Here is a 16,766-nt window from a genome sequence, read left to right as displayed (position 1 = left end):
GCCTTTAAAACTCTGGTTCCTCCTTACATTTCCAGACATTTTATTTTTCAAATCTAGCTTAGTCGCTTCTCATCAGTTGAGCAAAACAAGGTAAGGAAGAAGGAAATACACAGATCGGTCCCCCAGTAGAAGCTCAGTCTTCGAGGGTCAGCATTCAGACCTTCCAAGCTTTCTCTGAGGACAGGCCAACTCGCACGCCAAAGCAAGATGGCCACAGTGAAACACATTGGGAGAAGGTAGGGTGGGTCACAAAAGGACATTGGTTAAGGCCAGGAGAAGGAGTGGAATCAAGAGGGTAGCCAAACTGGTATGGACATTAGTGGCTGCCAATTTCTCATGTGTGGTGTCTTCAATCCAGTCCATGAAGGAGGTGACTAGGGTGTAGATGCCGGGTTGAGAGCTCTCCACACAACCAAATGTTATGCTCACTCCCGTCAGGAACCAGACATCATTCTGCTGACAGACTAGAGGTCCCCCTGAGTCGCCCTGCCAAGAAAAGGAGACAGGGTCTCCATTACTCTCTTGAGAAGAGGCACCAAAATGTACAGAAGGTTTGATAACCTGAAACAAATTGCATGAATGTGTTTATTTATCACACTGGTGTCCAGTCCTGTTTTTCATTTTCCAAGTTTGAAATTCAGTTCTCCACATTTCCACATCAGCTTGCAATTGTTTTTAATAAAAAAAAGTCCTCATGAAATTTAATCAGCGTTTGAGAGCAAATTTCTCCTGATATGAATATTTTTGTACACCATTTTGCCTAATATGCACATTTTTTGCAAAGCAATTGCCTCTGATATAATTCAATTTTACATGTTATTTTGACTAACGTATGTATTAACGCGCACACTTTGCTTTGGCACATGCATTTTTGAACATATTACTTGACTGGGGAACTACACTGCCAAAAAAGCCCCCCCAAAACATATTTCAAAGGATGGCTGTGTTTGTTTTGCAAAGTGCAAATAAGGTAGCTTTGCCTTAAATGCAAACCGAATAAAAAAAAAAAATCCCTTCTCTATCCTAACAAACTGGCATTATATTATGTGACATATTGCTGCTATTCTTTGAGATAATATAACATCAACACCACTGCCTGTATTTCTGAACTCTCTTGGAATGTGGTGGGATGGCTCTGTCATGACACATACCGCAAAATTTACCACTACACCACCGCCTATATTTTCCAGGGCTGGACACTGCTACTGAAAACAAGTTTTGGTTCAGCTGCGATGATCACAAACTCACAATATTTCTGCCATCGTAGCCTCACAAGCTGCTCCTGTCCCCGCCCTGCAATATCCTACATCATTGCTATAATACTCTGGTTCATGATTCTTACAAAGCAGGCATGCTTCCCAACTTCTGAATACCCAGCACAGATCATGTCATCATAGATGAACCTGTAGCCCTTGGGGATGGCCTTGTCACTACTTATGTTGTGATAGACTCCGTTGCAGTCTTCAGCTTCTACGATCAGCACTTCCACCTTCTGTAGGGTCTGAGTGACTAGGGAGCCTTGGGCAAAAGAAAGGAAGCATAAGGCACAGTCTCAAATTTCACCAGACAACATTCATTACAGCCTTACTGGTTTTTAAGAGCCGACCAGCACGTAGTTTGCTGGTTTGGAACACAAAGTTGCCCAGCTTGTAAAGGATGGGCATGTTCTGAATCAGGCTTCATTCCCCACAAAAAAATTCTGCAGCTCAGTGATACAGACCACCCTAGCTCTTTCATCAAATCACAACAAAGTGATTAACAGTGATACCTGCATTGCAAGGGGATGGACTAGGACTCTTTGGGTCCCTTCCAACTCTACTATTTTATGATTCTGTTGGGAACCAACTTGTGGTCAATAGCACTTCCACCAGGCTAGAAGGCCTGCTCACTAGCTGTGCAACTACACCCCTGAGAAGTGAGGGAAGGGCCAGAAGAGGAGGTGGTCTGTATCCACCTGCATTCTTTGGGTCATGCTCTCTGCCAAGGCCAGGTGGAACTTAGACTGGCTTCAGGGCGAGGTTCAAGCTGGGCACCAGGCAGCATCAAAGCTGAATGCAGGGACCCAGGCTATGCTCCACAACCACAAAGCTGCTATGTTGATTCAGCAGGGAGCAAGCTGAGTCTCAGCCCTCTAGAATAGCAGCACAGCTGAGTCTTCATGGTGAACCCCACACATCCTGGAAGATGCTACCTTGCTTAAGGAGGCCAGCTCTCTCCACTAGCCTCATGCTGTGATGGGGTTGGGTGAGTCTCTGGTCACGCTTGGCCCTCCATGGAGTCTTCCCAGTCCAAAGATGGCAGTGCCACCTCCTTTGGCTGGGGTCATGCTGGCCCTACAGGTTCCTCTGGTAGAACTGCTTCTGGGGGCACTGAAACCTGGTCCCTGACCATGCTTTCCCCTACTTGTGATCATAGTTATGGGGCGCTCCTGCCATCTTCCCAACTTCTTATCAACACAGATTCCTGTCTTCCTAGTCAATATGATTCCCAGCCTCCTGCCTAAACCCTTCTTCTCCCCTAAAGCCACAAAGCAGTGCCACCATCTCCAATAAACAGCATGACTTAGCGAGACCCCAAGCTTGTTCTTACCTCCTTTAAAGGGGACGCCCCAGCCAGCAATCCAGCACATCATCCCTCCGTAGAAGACAAAAGGTTGAAAAGTATTTGGGAGGCAGACAGGCGAAATCATTTTGGAGAAATGCACTGCATTTGCCAGCTGCACCAGAGCAATATCGGCACTAAGGCCAAAACCAGCATAAAACGGGTGTATTATGATCTTGTTGACATTGGATGAGAACATGGCATCTGTGGGTGCAGTGAGCTCATATTCCCCCAGGTTTACTCTGTACTCACGTACATTCAGTGGCCTGTGGGAGACAAGGAGCAATCAGGGACTTGCGCAGTGGGAAGGCTCCTGTTCAAATCCTTACTCAGCTCTAAAGTTCTCTAGGAGTCCTTTGGAAAGGAGCCCACTCTGTCTTCAAGGGGTTGTTGGGAGGCTAATCATCAAGTAGTTTCCTCAGAAGAAAACCTATCCCCACACACACCCACATAGGATTTACTTCCATAGAAACAGGTTTAGATATTCAGAGAAAAATGGATGAAGTACCCAAGCACTGTTCCTGGCTTCTGACATATGCTCTAAACCATTATAATACACCAAATAAGGATTTAAATTAAGCCGACACTGTGCACTCTCCTTCCTCGGAGGTTTTTAAGCAGAGGTTGAATGGCCATCTGTCATGGATGTTTTAGCTGAGATTCCTACATTGCCGGGGGTTGGACCAGATGATCCTGAGTGTCCCTTCCAACTCTACAATTCTATGAATCAGTTGCCAGCATAATAGTGTTAATTCTGCATTTGACATGATGAACCCTTAACTATGAGTAACTATTATAACTATTGTTCATGTTGTATTTTATTAAAGTGAATTAATATTACACTTTAGAGAGTCACATTTCAAGTTGTTAACTCTAAACATAGTTTCCAAATTTTGGCATTTTTGTTATCAGCAACATGGATTTCTTGCACTGAAGAATTTCAGTGGTGATGCTGGATCACATGGTGTTGATGATGATTTGTAATCAGGCCCTTCATCCCAAAGGAGCTCAGGGTGGCAAATAGCAAAATGTTAAAACAGTGCAAATTTAAAATCAAGAAAAAGCATTTAAACACAATTTTAAAACGTCTGAAAGAATTTAGAGCCTCTAAGAATCATTTAAAAGCAATTACATACCCTCATCAAATTCAGGGTAGCCATGACTTGTACCTCTCGGCCATCAAATGCCTGAGTCAACAGGAATGTTATTAAATTTCAAGTGAAAACCAATACAGAGGGAAACAGGAGCATCTCACCAGGGAGGGCATTCCATAAATGAGGAACCACCAGTGAGAAGTCCCTGTCACACCGTGTCATAGGTCAATGCTAACTGGGCAGCAGCCAGAAGTGGCACCACCAACAGGGCCTCCCGGGCCAATCGTATGGCTCGAAATGGTTGATTAGACAATAATAATAATAATAATTTATTATTTATACCCCGCCTATCTGGCTGGGCTTCCCCAGTCACTCTGGGCAGCTCCCAACCGAATATTAAAAACACAATACAGCATTAATCATTAAAAACTTCCCTAAACAGGGCTGCCTTCAGATGTTTTTTAAATGTAAGGTAGTTGCTTATTGCCTTGACATCTGATGGGAGGGCATTTCACAGGGCAGGCGCCACTACCAAGAAGGCCCTCTGCCTGGTTCCGTGTAACCTCACTTCTTGCAATGAGGGAACCGCCAGAAGGCCCTCTGTGCTGGACCTCAGTGTCTGGGCTGAACAATGGGGGTGGAGATGCTCCTTCAGGTATACAGGACTGAGGCTGTTTAGGGCTTTAAAGGTCAGCACCAACATTTTGAATTGTGCTCAGAAATGTACCGGGAGCCAATGCAGATCTCTCAGGACCGGTGTTATATGATCTCGGCGGCCATTCCCAGTCACCAGTCTAGCTGCTGCATTCTGGATTAATTGCAGTTTCCGAGTCACCTTCAAAGGTAGCCCCACGTAGAGCGCACTGCAGTAGTCCAAGCAGGAGATAACAAGAGCATGCACCACTCTGGTGAGACAGTCTGCAGGCAGGTAGGGTTTCAGCTTGCATACCAGATGAAGCTGGTAGACAGCTGCCCTGGACACAGAATTAACCTGTGCCTCCTTGGACAGCTGTAAGTTCAAAATGACTCCCAGGCTGCGCACCTGGTCCTTCAGGGGCACAGTTACCCCATAATAATGGTTGGCTGCACTGATCTTCCCAACAGGTTGCTTTCGACTCACCCGTCAAAGCAATGGGCAGCTGTCACCACCCACTGGGATGAGATCAGGCATCCACCGCACACATGTACCCTGTTCCTTCGGATGCTGACGGTCCACGGCCATTCCCCTTCATCAGCTTCCTGCCACCCAGTTAAACGAGTGGTATGCTTCACTTCAGGCTGGCCGCAGGCTGCAGAGAGGAACCAGGAGCAGTCAGAGGGGCAGGGAGCAAAGCTAAGATTGGTGAACACCTGCCCCTTGTAGCTATGGACTCACATATCTTCCTCACCTGGTTGAGCAGAATTTTTATTGGTACCTGCAAAAGGAAAGGAGACAGGAGTCAAGAAGGCAGGGTGGGAAATTGTGAGCATTAAGGTGGAGCAGTGGTGGCTGGTCCCCATTGGGACTGATAGGGTGGGAGGCAAGGAGGCCAACAGTAGGTGGCGCCAGAGCTGGCAGAGCCAACTAATTTTCATTTTGCCCCCATCCTCCTCCCTACTGAGTTCTACAAGGGGCAACACCAAGACTAAAGAGGAGAAAGCTGCCAGTTAGTGCTACCTTCAGGACTAGAAGCAAGGAAGGGGAATGAGACTTTGTGCTGACCACCAGGAAGGGCTTTTTCCACCTTGCTTGCCCCACTCTCCAGCTCAGGGGACCCTGGGAGCTTTCAGAATGGAGCTGCTGCCACAGGCATTGTGTGTGTCTTGTGATGAACGGAGTGGAAGACCATGGGTCACAGGGGTGGGAAGAGAGTGTAAGTGAATTCAAACATGCTTAGCTCATTTTTGGTTCTTTGTTTGCTAACGTTGTCAATATTGCTTTACAGATGTAGTGCTTTGAATTTTATAATATGACTTTTATTGTGGTTGTGCTGTTTAGCCTCTTTTTTAGTTGTTTTGTTAATTGTGTTTTACAGAAGGCGGTTGTTTTGCTGATTATTTGTCATTACTCACTGATGACTTTTAATTATTTTATATGATTTGTGTTGTAATTGGGATGTTCTATTATGTTTTTGTTAATTAATTAAAAGACGCCTTCTACTTGGGAGAAAAGTGATGACAAACTTAGACAGCTTCTCAAAAAGCAGAGACATTACCTTGTCAACAAAAATCTGTATAGTTTAAGCTATGGTTTTCCCAGTAGTTATGTATGAAGTGAGAGCTGGACCACAAAGAAGGCTGATCGCCAGAGAATTGATGCTTTTGAACTGTGGTGCTGGAGGAGACTCTTGAGAGTCCCATGGAATGAAAAAAGATCAAACCTATCCATTCTGGTGGAAATCAACCCTGAGTGCTCACTGGAAAGACAGATTCTGAAGCTGAGGTTCAAATACTTTGGTCACCTCATGAGAAGAGAAGACTCCCTGGAAAAGACCCTGATGTTGGATAAGATTGAGGGCACAAGGAGAAGGGGACAGATGATGAGATGGTTGGACAGTGTTATAGAAGCAACCAACATGAATTTGACGAAACTCCAGGAGGCAGTAGAAGACAGGAGCGCCTGGCATGCTCTGGTCCATGAGGTCACAAAGAGTCAGACACAACTAATTGACTAAACAACAACATTATGTTATTGATATTTATTGTTTATAAGCCACTTTGTGACTTGTGTGAATGAAAAGTGGCATAGGAAGGAAGGAAGGAAGGAAGGAAGGAAGGAAGGAAGGAAGGAAGGAAGCAGGCAGGCAGCTGGGGTTTGCCTGAGGGCAGACTGATGTGATGGATAGCCTCCATGGAGATGAGCCCACAGGAACGCCAAGCTGCTCTATGGTGAAGTGTGGCCATGTCAAGAGCATGACAGAGCAAGCCACTAAAAAGCCAGCAATGGCTCCAATGAACACAGCAATTAATCTGCCTCTGGGTTGTTGATAAGAAACATCTTCTGAGTTCGGTAGCACAGAAATAGGTGCACGGAGGAAATCCAAACCTCCCAAAAGTCGTTGAAAGGCAGACCATGTTTTGGTCCAGCTAAGAATTAGCCACAAGTCTGATCATACAGTACCAGAAAACAGAATTCAAGTCCTCCCACGTTCCAGACTCTGGGCTCCGAATACACAAAGACATCTCTTCTCAGTCACACATTTCCCCACATTAGAGTTGCCAGCCAGATTCTGGCAGGGTCCCAGTGCATTTGATTTCTGCTTGCAAGGGGTCGACAAGTGAAATCTTCCCCAATATTGCATCTCCAAAAGAAAAGCAACCCATTTGAATGTTTGCATAAGATGCACTGGGTCTGGCAAGGGCAAAAAGTGCTCCCAGAGCAGAGGATATAGTTTAGGTATTTAGGGCCCTGGATCTCATTTCTCAAGCCCCCTTAATTCCCACCAAAATTTCACCCCATCTACTAACACAACTGCTTTAACAGCTAGAGTCTGCACCTAGGAATCTGCATATCCCCTGGCTTCTAGGGCCTCTTGCTATGACCCACTGTCCTCTCAGTTAAAGTATCCTTGCCCTTTTGCTTCTTCCACTTTGTATCCCAACCCCAGTTCCTCTCCCCACCCCCTTCAAGAGAATCCAGGAGTCCTGGATCGTTCCTTCCCAAAAACGAGCAAAATTGGCAGCTCAGATGGGACACAGAATGGCTGCCATGCGTGGAAGGAAAGAGAACAGGGGTAGTTCTCACATTCCCAGGGGACCACACAGACAAATATACACCACTCCTGATGCCTCACCTCTCAGCAACAGGAGGAGGAGCACAATCTGGGAAGAGCAGAAACTCAGCATAGTCCGGGCAGCCCTGGATCATCCAACTCTGATGCCAACCAGAGAAGAGACTGCTGGGCTCGGCTGCTTAGTCCAAGCAACCTTTGCAGGATCAGTGCACCAGGGAAAGGGCACAACCCAAGAGCTGGTGGTTATTGTCCTGGTGGAGTCTGCTTAGCTGTTCTTTCAACATCTACCACTCCATTCACGATATTTATTTGCAGAAATTTCTACACCACCAATAATGAGAAAAAGGATAATGTTGGTGAACAGCATAAAACAAACAATAAAATATGACAGTAATAATACTGACCTATCTCATAGGTGGGGGGGTTAGGAGAAATGAGGTAATATAGAATTTGGGGGAATAATATAAAATTTGAAGGACTGATACAATACAGAATTTGGGGGATGGCTTCTGATCACAGGTTGTGGTCTGCCCTGCCCTCTATTTAAGCCAGCAAAGCACAGCCGCTGTGCTACAAAACCCAACAGGTAAATGATCTTCAGCTCTGTCCGCAGTAGCACTCAGTGTAAACTCAAACACCATCCCATCTCCTCCCAGCCTTTATCCACATCCCAGCCCTAAAGTTCTCAAGGCCCCCAGCACCCCAAGGCCTGAAGGGCAAGGGGGTGGGGCTTGTGGTGTCATGATGAGGCAGAGCCACATGATGTCAAAAAGTTGTAAACCCCTGAAGGTCAAAACTCTGCTATAAGGTAACAGCAGCAGGCAACAGGGTAGATGAATCTGTCATTTCAGCTTTTCCCAGTCATTACACATTCCCTCCTCAAAAATGAACATTTCTCCTAATATTTGTATAGTTGTGCACAATTGTTCCTAGTAGAGGCATGTTTTGCAAGCAAAACCTCCTTAACAGAATGCATTTTTGTACATTATTTTCACTAATACACACATTTTTGGATGCACATTCTTTTGAAGAGCTGCACCTGACTATTCAGGCAAGTGCAATTTTCAAAGGAGACAGCTGTGTTCCTATTCACATATTGGTTCAGAAACTTCAATTCATTCATTTTTAACCTAACCTTGCTACAGAGTGCATACCAGATTGCTGTTGAAACTCTTATTCCCATTCCAAGATAAAGAACAGCAACTGACACACACGGGATATGAGGGAAACTTATGCCAGTTCCTTTTGGAGGGTTTACCACTGCTACTGACCCACTCATGGGGGCTATGAGGTCAATTTAGTATCTGCAAGCTGCCTTGAGTCCCATCAGTGAAAAAGGTGGGGTATTAATAAATTTATTATTACTATTATTATTATTGCTATTATTAGTTATGCCAAGTTACTGCTCAAAGTGAATTGAGCATGCATAAGAGGAGTTTGGACTAGATGACCACAGAGCCCCTTCCAAATCTGCAAGTCTATGGTTCTTTGATCTCTTCCTGCCTATTTTCTTCTCTCACACAGGCAATACACTTCTTTTTGTCACCATTTCCAAGCTACTTGAATCAAGAGTGCCAACTTGGTCCCGCAACTCTGGGTGCCCAGGGCTGTGGGTGCCATGCAGTGTGCATGGCCTTGGCCCTGAAATTTGTGGGTGCCAGGTTCCTTCATGGGGAATTTTATAGGTGCTTGGGCACCCAGGGCCCCAGGGAGTTGGCACTTATGACTTGAACCACTCCCAAGTCCAATCTTTATTTCTAACAAATAAAACAATACGACTGCTTCAAACCAAAGTGGATGGAGTGTGGGTGGAGGAATGGAATGGAGTGGAGTGGTGGGGTAGGACAGGGCATGGTGGACTGAACACCCCACCCCACCTCCCACTGGTCAAATAAAATATTGATTGGACAACATAGTGCCTGCTGGCCCCTGGTGGCGAGATGTGGAGGCACATGCAGATATGCTTAGCAGCCATTTGGTTCCATTGCCCAACTTCATTGTATACTTCAAAAGAATCAATAATTTGTACTATTTTTGGATTCTGGAAGGTGGCCTCATGGCTATGACATCAGCCTGATGAACTCCACCCACCCACCCCATTTTGCCTCATCCCCTTGCTTCGTATAACATTTTGCCTGATGAAGAGTTCTGCGGAATCCGAAAGCTTGCCACGCTTCTGTGGCATTTAATAATGTATTAAGATTTTAGAGGAGCGTGGTTCCTCATGGGGCAACATGGCTACATTTGTTTTGTTTTTTTAGAGAACTTGGTTGTATTTGTATGCAGATTAATATTTTCAAAAGGCACTCCCAACATTTCTCCGGATGTTTTCAAATGTACACTTTGTTGAACCTTGAGCCCTAAATTTAGGCTCAATACTGTGACTGGGAGCTTAAACTGGTTTGTTAAGCAGGGTCCTGTGCAGCTCCCTGGCTGGGGTTTCTCCTAGGCTAGAGGAAAAGAGGACGTTGATCCATACAACACAATAGAAATAGCAATTTCCCAGTCACCAGGACAATAGGCAGAAGCAGTGGTGTAGCATGGGTTGTCAGCACCCGGGGCAAGGCAAGTAATTTGTGCCCCCTAACTCGTGGATTTGCGACCCCTAACCCTAACCCCCAGATGTTGCGGCCGGGCCCCCCCCCTGCACCCCCCACGCTACACCACTGGGCAGAAGCAAGTGCAAATTTCACGTGGGACCACAAAGCGTACATGTCAGGAGATGGCCTTTTCCTGACATGCAAGGTTTACACACGCAAGCTTGTGGCAAAGGGAGAGGTTGTGCACAGGTGTTAGGGAATCCTCACCTCCCTGCAGTCTTAACTGACCACACATTGGAATAATCCCTTATCATTGTGACTCCAGTAATTTTGTAAAATGCTGGCCCTTTCTACCTGTAGTTGTCAGATTATGGCTACATGTAAATGAAACGATGCATTTTGTCACGCATAAAAATCGCACAGGGACTCCACAGGTCTCCTCCACAAGCAGTAATGCAGTAATGAATGAGTAAAAGATTGGTGCAAAGAGAAGAGCCTCTTTTCTCCAGCCAGCATCAAAACTGTCAGTTGGCTGCCGTTATGAGGGAGCTATGGACTCTATAGAGTCCATGAAACACAATGCTACAAAATGGTGGTCCTTCCAAGAAGTGGAGGGGGGAGTCCTTCTCAAGATGGCAGCAGCCTCAGTCCACAGTTACATAACGATCTTGCGCTTGACCACCTCATCCCAGTGGTCGTTGGGCAGCCTCCCTTGGCTCGGGGATGCGGAAACGACCTTCCTAAGATGGCTCCCGGCGATTGCCGTTTCTATCCTTCCTTGCAAGGCTTGCTGTCAAGGCTTAAACAGGGTTAAAACACCAGAGATAAGGATTAAATGCTTCCCCGGAGACCAGAGAGACGCAGGAGCTTTGACAGACGGGTAGCATGACGGCAACCTTTGACCTCCCCCAAACTGGCGGAAGCAAGCCTCATAAAATGGGGCTTGGGAAGAGGAGAATTATGTGCGGAGGAGACCTTCTCAGCATGGCTGCGTTTGAGCGCGCCCTTCGCAAGATGGCGGCGATTCCTGTCATAACCCGCTTGCCTTCCTCGCCCCGCCCGCACCACCACCACTCTCCGCTCTCTCTTTTATCTCTATGGTTCCTTCTCGAGCGTCCCTTTGACTTAGTTGTCTATGGTCTTCCGCACCCAATCGAAAGCAGCCGAGCGCTACCGAAGCGCATGCGCCGCTCCGCTCCTTCCGTCAAACCCGGCTGGGCCGTCCCGAGGTTGCGGTGCATGTTGGGATACTGGGGGTTCTGCTGCTTTTTCCTCTCTGGGGGGTCTGGGCTGAGGTTGCGGCTGCAGAGATGGTGAGTAGGGGAGGGGGAGCAGGAGAGGAGGCAGGGGGGGCCGTCGGCAATAATAACAATAGTGCTGGTAGTAGTAATAGTGGCAGGGATAGGATACTCTCCCTCCCACTTCCTCCGCCGGCCCCCGCCCCTCCGCCGGCCCCCTTCACCTTTTTCTACACCCCCCATACCCCAGGTTTAAGGATCTCCCTCCCGACCCCCAGCGCCTCCCCTGTGGCTCCCCCCACCCCGCCCCATCTTCTTCATATATTCATTTCTTTTTGCCCTCTTACCCTCCAGTCCCCCTGTTCTCTGCCACCCCCTACAATCTTATTTCGTGGCAACCATCCCTTTCCCCTTTTTGGGTGGCAACCCTTTCCAGCCCCCCTTGTCAAAACGGGAGGAGGTCCCTCGGCGTCTCGTCCTCTTCTTCCCTTTCCTGTTTCCCTCTCTGCCCAGCATTGGGTGTGTGCGCTCCCTTGTTGTTGTTCACACTAATAATAGTGTCCAGGCGGTGTTTTTTTTATCCTTCCCTTCCTCCATAGAGCCCAGGGCCATGTTTGTAGTTCTGCTCCGGCCTCCGAAATTTAATGCTTACAACAGCCCTGTGTGGTAGGTTGGGCTGGGAAGAGATGATTGGCACACGGTCGAGCAGGAAGTTTCACAGTCCCCACCCCTTTTTTCTGGGAGAATCTGAACTCAAGCCCCACTCTAGAATGTACCCATGACACCCAATGACCTGGTTATAGTCCTTTCTGTCTTTCTGCAAAGCATGCCTCATTTCTACCGTCACCCACCCACCAACATCTATCCTGTGTTGGTAATTATGGCATGCCACAAATGCACCTTAACACACACAGACTATCGTTGTGATGTGTTGTGGAGCATCACTACCAAATAGGGAAGAGAATGAGATTCCTATGTTAGGTGACCTCTTATCTAAGATTTCCACCCACTCCCTAGTAAGCTTAAATGAGCTGTTTGACGCTTCTCAAACAAGGTTGTCCATGCTGCTTTATGTTGACAGAAAAGCCAAGAAGAAGTTGAGGGGAGTGGAAAATGCATTCAGTGATATTTCAGGATTACAGGAGTGGCAAGGAAAGGTTGAAAAGCCTGAGTGTTCTTAGTTTATGGAGCAGGGTGGGGGGATAAGACTTTTCAATATAAGAGGTTGCTTGAAGCAGGATGCCAACCTACAGCCACTGAGAGTTGGGTGAGAGAAAGCTGTATTTGTTTTATTATGGTTTTTGTTGTTGTTTTACTCCATCCTTCCTTGGGCTTCAAGGGGTGGGGTGGGACTTGGGTCTCATCCTGTCCTATGGTGGGTCAAGACACCAATCTTTTCTTGTTTCTTAATTAAACTTGAGAGAAGGGGGGAAGTGTTTGAAGGTGACTTCTGTGTCTGAAAATGCAGGAGACAATTGCTCTAAGGAGCTGAGGAAGCATACACAGTCATTCTCACCCAACCCCACACAATGTTATCGTCAAAACCACCCTGTGAGGTATGGTAGGAGAAGCTAAATGGCCTTTCAGAGACCCTCAAATTCTTAATGGAAAGGTATCCAAGACAGTCCTAAGATTTTCAGCAGAGGAGAAAAGACTGTGGATTGCACCTCAAAGAAAATGAGCTGGAAAATGATGCCCACATATGTGAGAACAAAGGCTAATGTGGATACTTGAAATTATGTATCTGCATTATATGCAGTGTCAAAACTGCTGCACTACCTATTGTGAGGTATTATTGTTTTAGAATTTGTCAGCCCTAAAGAGGAAAGATGTTGAGTCTTCCCCTGAAACAAGATCCAGTGAACAGATTTAGAAATCAAAATACTGGGCCAATGGGGAGGAAACAGTCTGCATTTGGAGCTCTTTATCACTGTTGTTACCGTATGCATAAACATCTGACCTTGCAATAATGAGACATGTTGGGGTTCTTTCAGTTCCAACATGAATGGAGACTGTTCCATGCTAGTTTAACTTCTTAAAGGATATTTATTTTATTTATGAATTGTTTCCTATGAAACATCTGAAAGTGATTTAACTAAAATACAATAAAAACATATTAAACCATTGCATATGTAAAAAATAATTTCGGATCCCATATCCCATTAGAATAAAAAAAAACCTTCACTTAGAAGGCTTGTTGAGAGAAGTAAGTCTTCCACAGGTGCTGAAAAGCCAATATAAACACCACATGATGTGCAGCAGTTGCTGTCCATTGAGCACTTTGACTTGCATACCTGCAAAATGCTGGTTAGTACCATGAGAACATGGTATTAACCTTGTTTACCCAAATTCAAAAGAAATAAGTTACACCTGGATGCTGTCATTGTGCCGGGGCACGTAGCACCTTGTGCCAAAAGAATTTTAAGGACTAGTCTACACATGCAGCAGAATGCGTTGGTTGGATACTGAAGTGGTAGAGCAGACTTTACCACATCAGGACGCAGGTGGGACACCACACTTTGGACTGATCCTCCAGGTAAAAATGCCCTGCAAGCAGAAAACTAGAACACTAGAAAGAGAGGTTCTAGGCTAGATGCTGATGTGCTAGTTCTCTAACAAAAGTGGAGGAGTTTTTTGTTTTTAAGCTTTGGGGAAGATTTTGAAAATGTTGCTTTTTCCTACAGTCTGAAGTGGTTCAGTGCTTTCCACCAACTTGTACAGCTTTCAGGGTGTCTTTGTTTGGTTCAAACAACTGTTAAGGAGAAAATCGCCTTCATTGCATGGGAAAAAAATCCCGGGTTAGTGCCTCCAGTTGAAAGGATTGGGGAGATGGTGGTGGGGAAAGCTGAAGCCATAGAAAGCCAGTGTCAATCAGAGCTGAGCTATTTGGTCAGATAGTCAGACATAGTATAATGCAGGTTTCTATGAGTTGCTCCAACCTGTAAATAGCCACTCACATGGACACTTGTGAAAGGTCATAACTGCCTTTATGGAAGTGAGTAGGAACGCTCTTGAGAACTTAGAGGTTCTCTCTCTTCTTTCTTTTTAAAGTTATAAATGGCTTCCATGGCTCAAGCTCCTGAAAAGGTGTTGTGCAGCGAATACTTGCTCACCCCCCATTGCCACTTTTCCATTTGACAGGACGTCTTTTTAATGATCCGACGTCACAAGACGACCATCTTCACAGACGCCAAGGAGTCCAGTACGGTGTATGAGCTGAAAAGAATTGTTGAGGGGATACTTAAGAGACCCCCAGAAGAACAAAGGCTATACAAGGTAATGGGGGGGGTGCTTTTTCTCACTGCAGAGCATACCCCAATATCCCCTCTCTGTGGATTGCAGCTATTATAATAACAGCTGGTCTAGTCAACTTTTGTATACGGTGTGGGTGAAGAGAGAGATAACGTCCTTTGCCTAGGGGGGGCAAAATTATCTCGGGGCCAACCCTGGGCAGCGGTGATGCCCCTGGGATTCCCCCTTGTCCTTAGTCCCTGCCCTCTCAGGGTAATGCCCTGCCCACAAATGGAGTGGAGCAGAGCTCAAGCTGTGGGGGCCCTCCCCATTGTGAAAAGTATAGGGTTGCGGATTTACCAAACACATTGGCTTAATTTTTAACTCCGCTTCTCCCACAGCCTGCTGGAATGCCCCAGAACAAGTCTTGAAATATCAGCTCTACCCTTCGATCCTACTGTTGCTCATTAAACACCCATCCCCATCACTCCCCCCCAGGATGCATGCTGTTGTGACAATGGTGTGTGCTTTTGCATGCTCCAATCTGCTGGTGTTATGGGGCCACATTGCGGCCTGTCCTCACAGAGGCAATCTCTGCTGATCTTTACCCACCCCACTGCAGCAGAAGTTGTGTTGTGCTACCAGGTTAGTTTTTGGGGGGTTTTTTGTTCATTGCTAAGATTTAATTTGTTGTGCAATTGCCACTTCACCCTCCAGGATGACCAACTGTTGGATGACAGCAAAACCCTCGGAGACTGTGGCTTCACCAGCCAGACGGCACGACCTCAGGCCCCAGCAACAGTTGGCTTGGCCTTCAGAGCCAGTGGTGAGTTGGGGTGTCTTGCTTTCTAGATTTGGGAACGGGAAGGAATAAAATTTATTTGTTCCATGCATCTGTTGTCTGCCCTACAATTTGGGTACTTTTAGGCTGACTAGCCATTAAATCACCTGTTGCCATTCACGTTGGTAGAAATTATCAGGGCACCCGTTGCCTTGTGCAGGAATGAGTCGGTGGGAAGAATCTGGGTGCTGCTGGATCCTTGGCTTTTTCTCCTGACCCTTTTTGACAAGGCAAATAGTGTGTAGCTGCTGCTTTGGGGCAGAAAGCTGTCTTGCAGTGCAAAGGAATATAGGGGAAGCCGATAGGTAGTTTCTTTCCCCTTAGTTTGCAGGAGGCAAAGCAGAGAAATGCTACAATAATTTCACCCAATTCAAAGCATCTGTGCGAAACAGTATAGAAGTAAAATCCTCTTTTTAAGAAAGACATGTGTTGGGGCTGATGTGGGAGTAAGCAGCTGCTATTTTGCATTGCATTCTGCTCACCCGTGCCTTTACAAAAGCTTTCAGTTAAGGGGTTGGAAACCTCAGGCCTGGGATACAAATGCGGTCCTCTCTGCCTGGTCTTCAGAACTCTTCCCCAGGACACCAGCCATGCTTTGCATCCTCCTTGTGTCTTTTTGACTGTCTGAAACCTGTCCTTGAATTTGTGACAATGCCTCTTGTTTGCCTAGATAGAAAGGGGTGTGCGTGTGTGTGTTGAAAATTAGCCTACTGTGCAAATGGGAAAATTGCATTTGTTGCTCTTACCGCAGGCCTTGTCCACCACTGGCATGTGGCTTGTGGAATTGTTTGGTTCCAGCCTTGCTAGTTACCAGCTTGCTCAAATTCAAACTGTGTCGTCTTCTCCTCTTCCTCCTCTCGTGCAGAAGATGCCTTTGAGCCCCTCCGCATTGATCCCTTCTCCAGCCCCCCGGAGCTCCCAGATGTGATGAAGCCCCAGGACTCTGGCAGCAGCGCCAACGAGCAAGCGGTGCAGTGAGAGGCCAGAGGGCGACAGAGCGAGCTGCACAACCCTTGGCGCCCCTTCCCCACCACCCACTCCTTCCCTCAACCCTCCAGTGTGGAGAGAGACATGGCACTGTCCCACCCCTCCAATCCAGATCCCCCTTTTACTCCACCCCTCTCTATACAAGACCACACCTCCTTCCAAGCCCCTCCCCACTCATCAAACAGAGCAATGTTTTCATTTTTGGTTTTGGAAACAATAAAAGTTCAGCTGTTTTTTTTTTCCCCTTGTCTTGTGTTGTGGGCCTGTGCTATGAAACACAAAAAGAACCCTGCTTTCGGGGACTGGGATCATGTCGTGACAACTAGCGAAAGTTTATGCCACACTGAATTTGTGGTGGTCTTTGAGATTCCAGCAAGCAGAGTCTTACGAGACCTTAAAGACTAGGACAGGCTCCCACTCTGGAATTTGTTGTGTGCTAAAAATGCTCTTCTTAAGCCCCAGGGTAGGTATATTGTCACCGAACAAATGTTAATAGCCATCTCCCATCATGCTGGTGGGAA

General features: G+C 46.6%; 2 protein-coding genes across 8 annotated transcripts; one reads left to right on the top strand and one right to left on the bottom strand.

The window, feature by feature from the left end:
- Positions 1 to 23: 23 nt before the first annotated feature.
- LOC310829630 (serine protease 27-like) lies at positions 24 to 11,011 on the bottom strand. 7 transcript variants are annotated; one of them, XM_083708340.1, is made up of 7 exons: positions 10,924 to 11,011; positions 7,469 to 7,729; positions 5,084 to 5,110; positions 4,816 to 4,984; positions 2,590 to 2,867; positions 1,343 to 1,518; positions 24 to 486 (listed from the first exon to the last, which is right to left on the bottom strand). In XM_083708340.1, the coding sequence occupies exons 2-7, from the start codon at positions 7,518 to 7,520 to the stop codon at positions 247 to 249; spliced, it is 942 nt and encodes a 313-aa protein (XP_083564466.1). In that variant the 5' UTR covers positions 7,521 to 7,729; positions 10,924 to 11,011; the 3' UTR covers positions 24 to 246. The 7 variants fall into 7 exon arrangements, 6 of the variants coding, with proteins under 6 accessions (XP_083564466.1, XP_083564462.1, XP_083564463.1 ...); XM_083708336.1 differs by having other exon boundaries at positions 10,303 to 10,959; XM_083708337.1 differs by having other exon boundaries at positions 10,216 to 10,934.
- Positions 11,012 to 11,100: 89 nt separating this feature from the next.
- Positions 11,101 to 16,486, top strand: ELOB (elongin B). The gene is made up of 4 exons (XM_083708449.1): positions 11,101 to 11,261; positions 14,328 to 14,462; positions 15,135 to 15,243; positions 16,124 to 16,486. The coding sequence occupies exons 1-4, from the start codon at positions 11,259 to 11,261 to the stop codon at positions 16,234 to 16,236; spliced, it is 360 nt and encodes a 119-aa protein (XP_083564575.1). The 5' UTR covers positions 11,101 to 11,258; the 3' UTR covers positions 16,237 to 16,486.
- Positions 16,487 to 16,766: the final 280 nt, after the last annotated feature.

Source organism: Podarcis gaigeae (assembly GCF_964106915.1).
Source record: "Podarcis gaigeae genome assembly, chromosome: 13".
NCBI classification, from domain to species: Eukaryota; Metazoa; Chordata; class Lepidosauria; order Squamata; family Lacertidae; genus Podarcis; species Podarcis gaigeae.
Note: the sequence above shows the minus strand (reverse complement) of the source record. Positions and strands in the feature narration are given on the sequence as shown.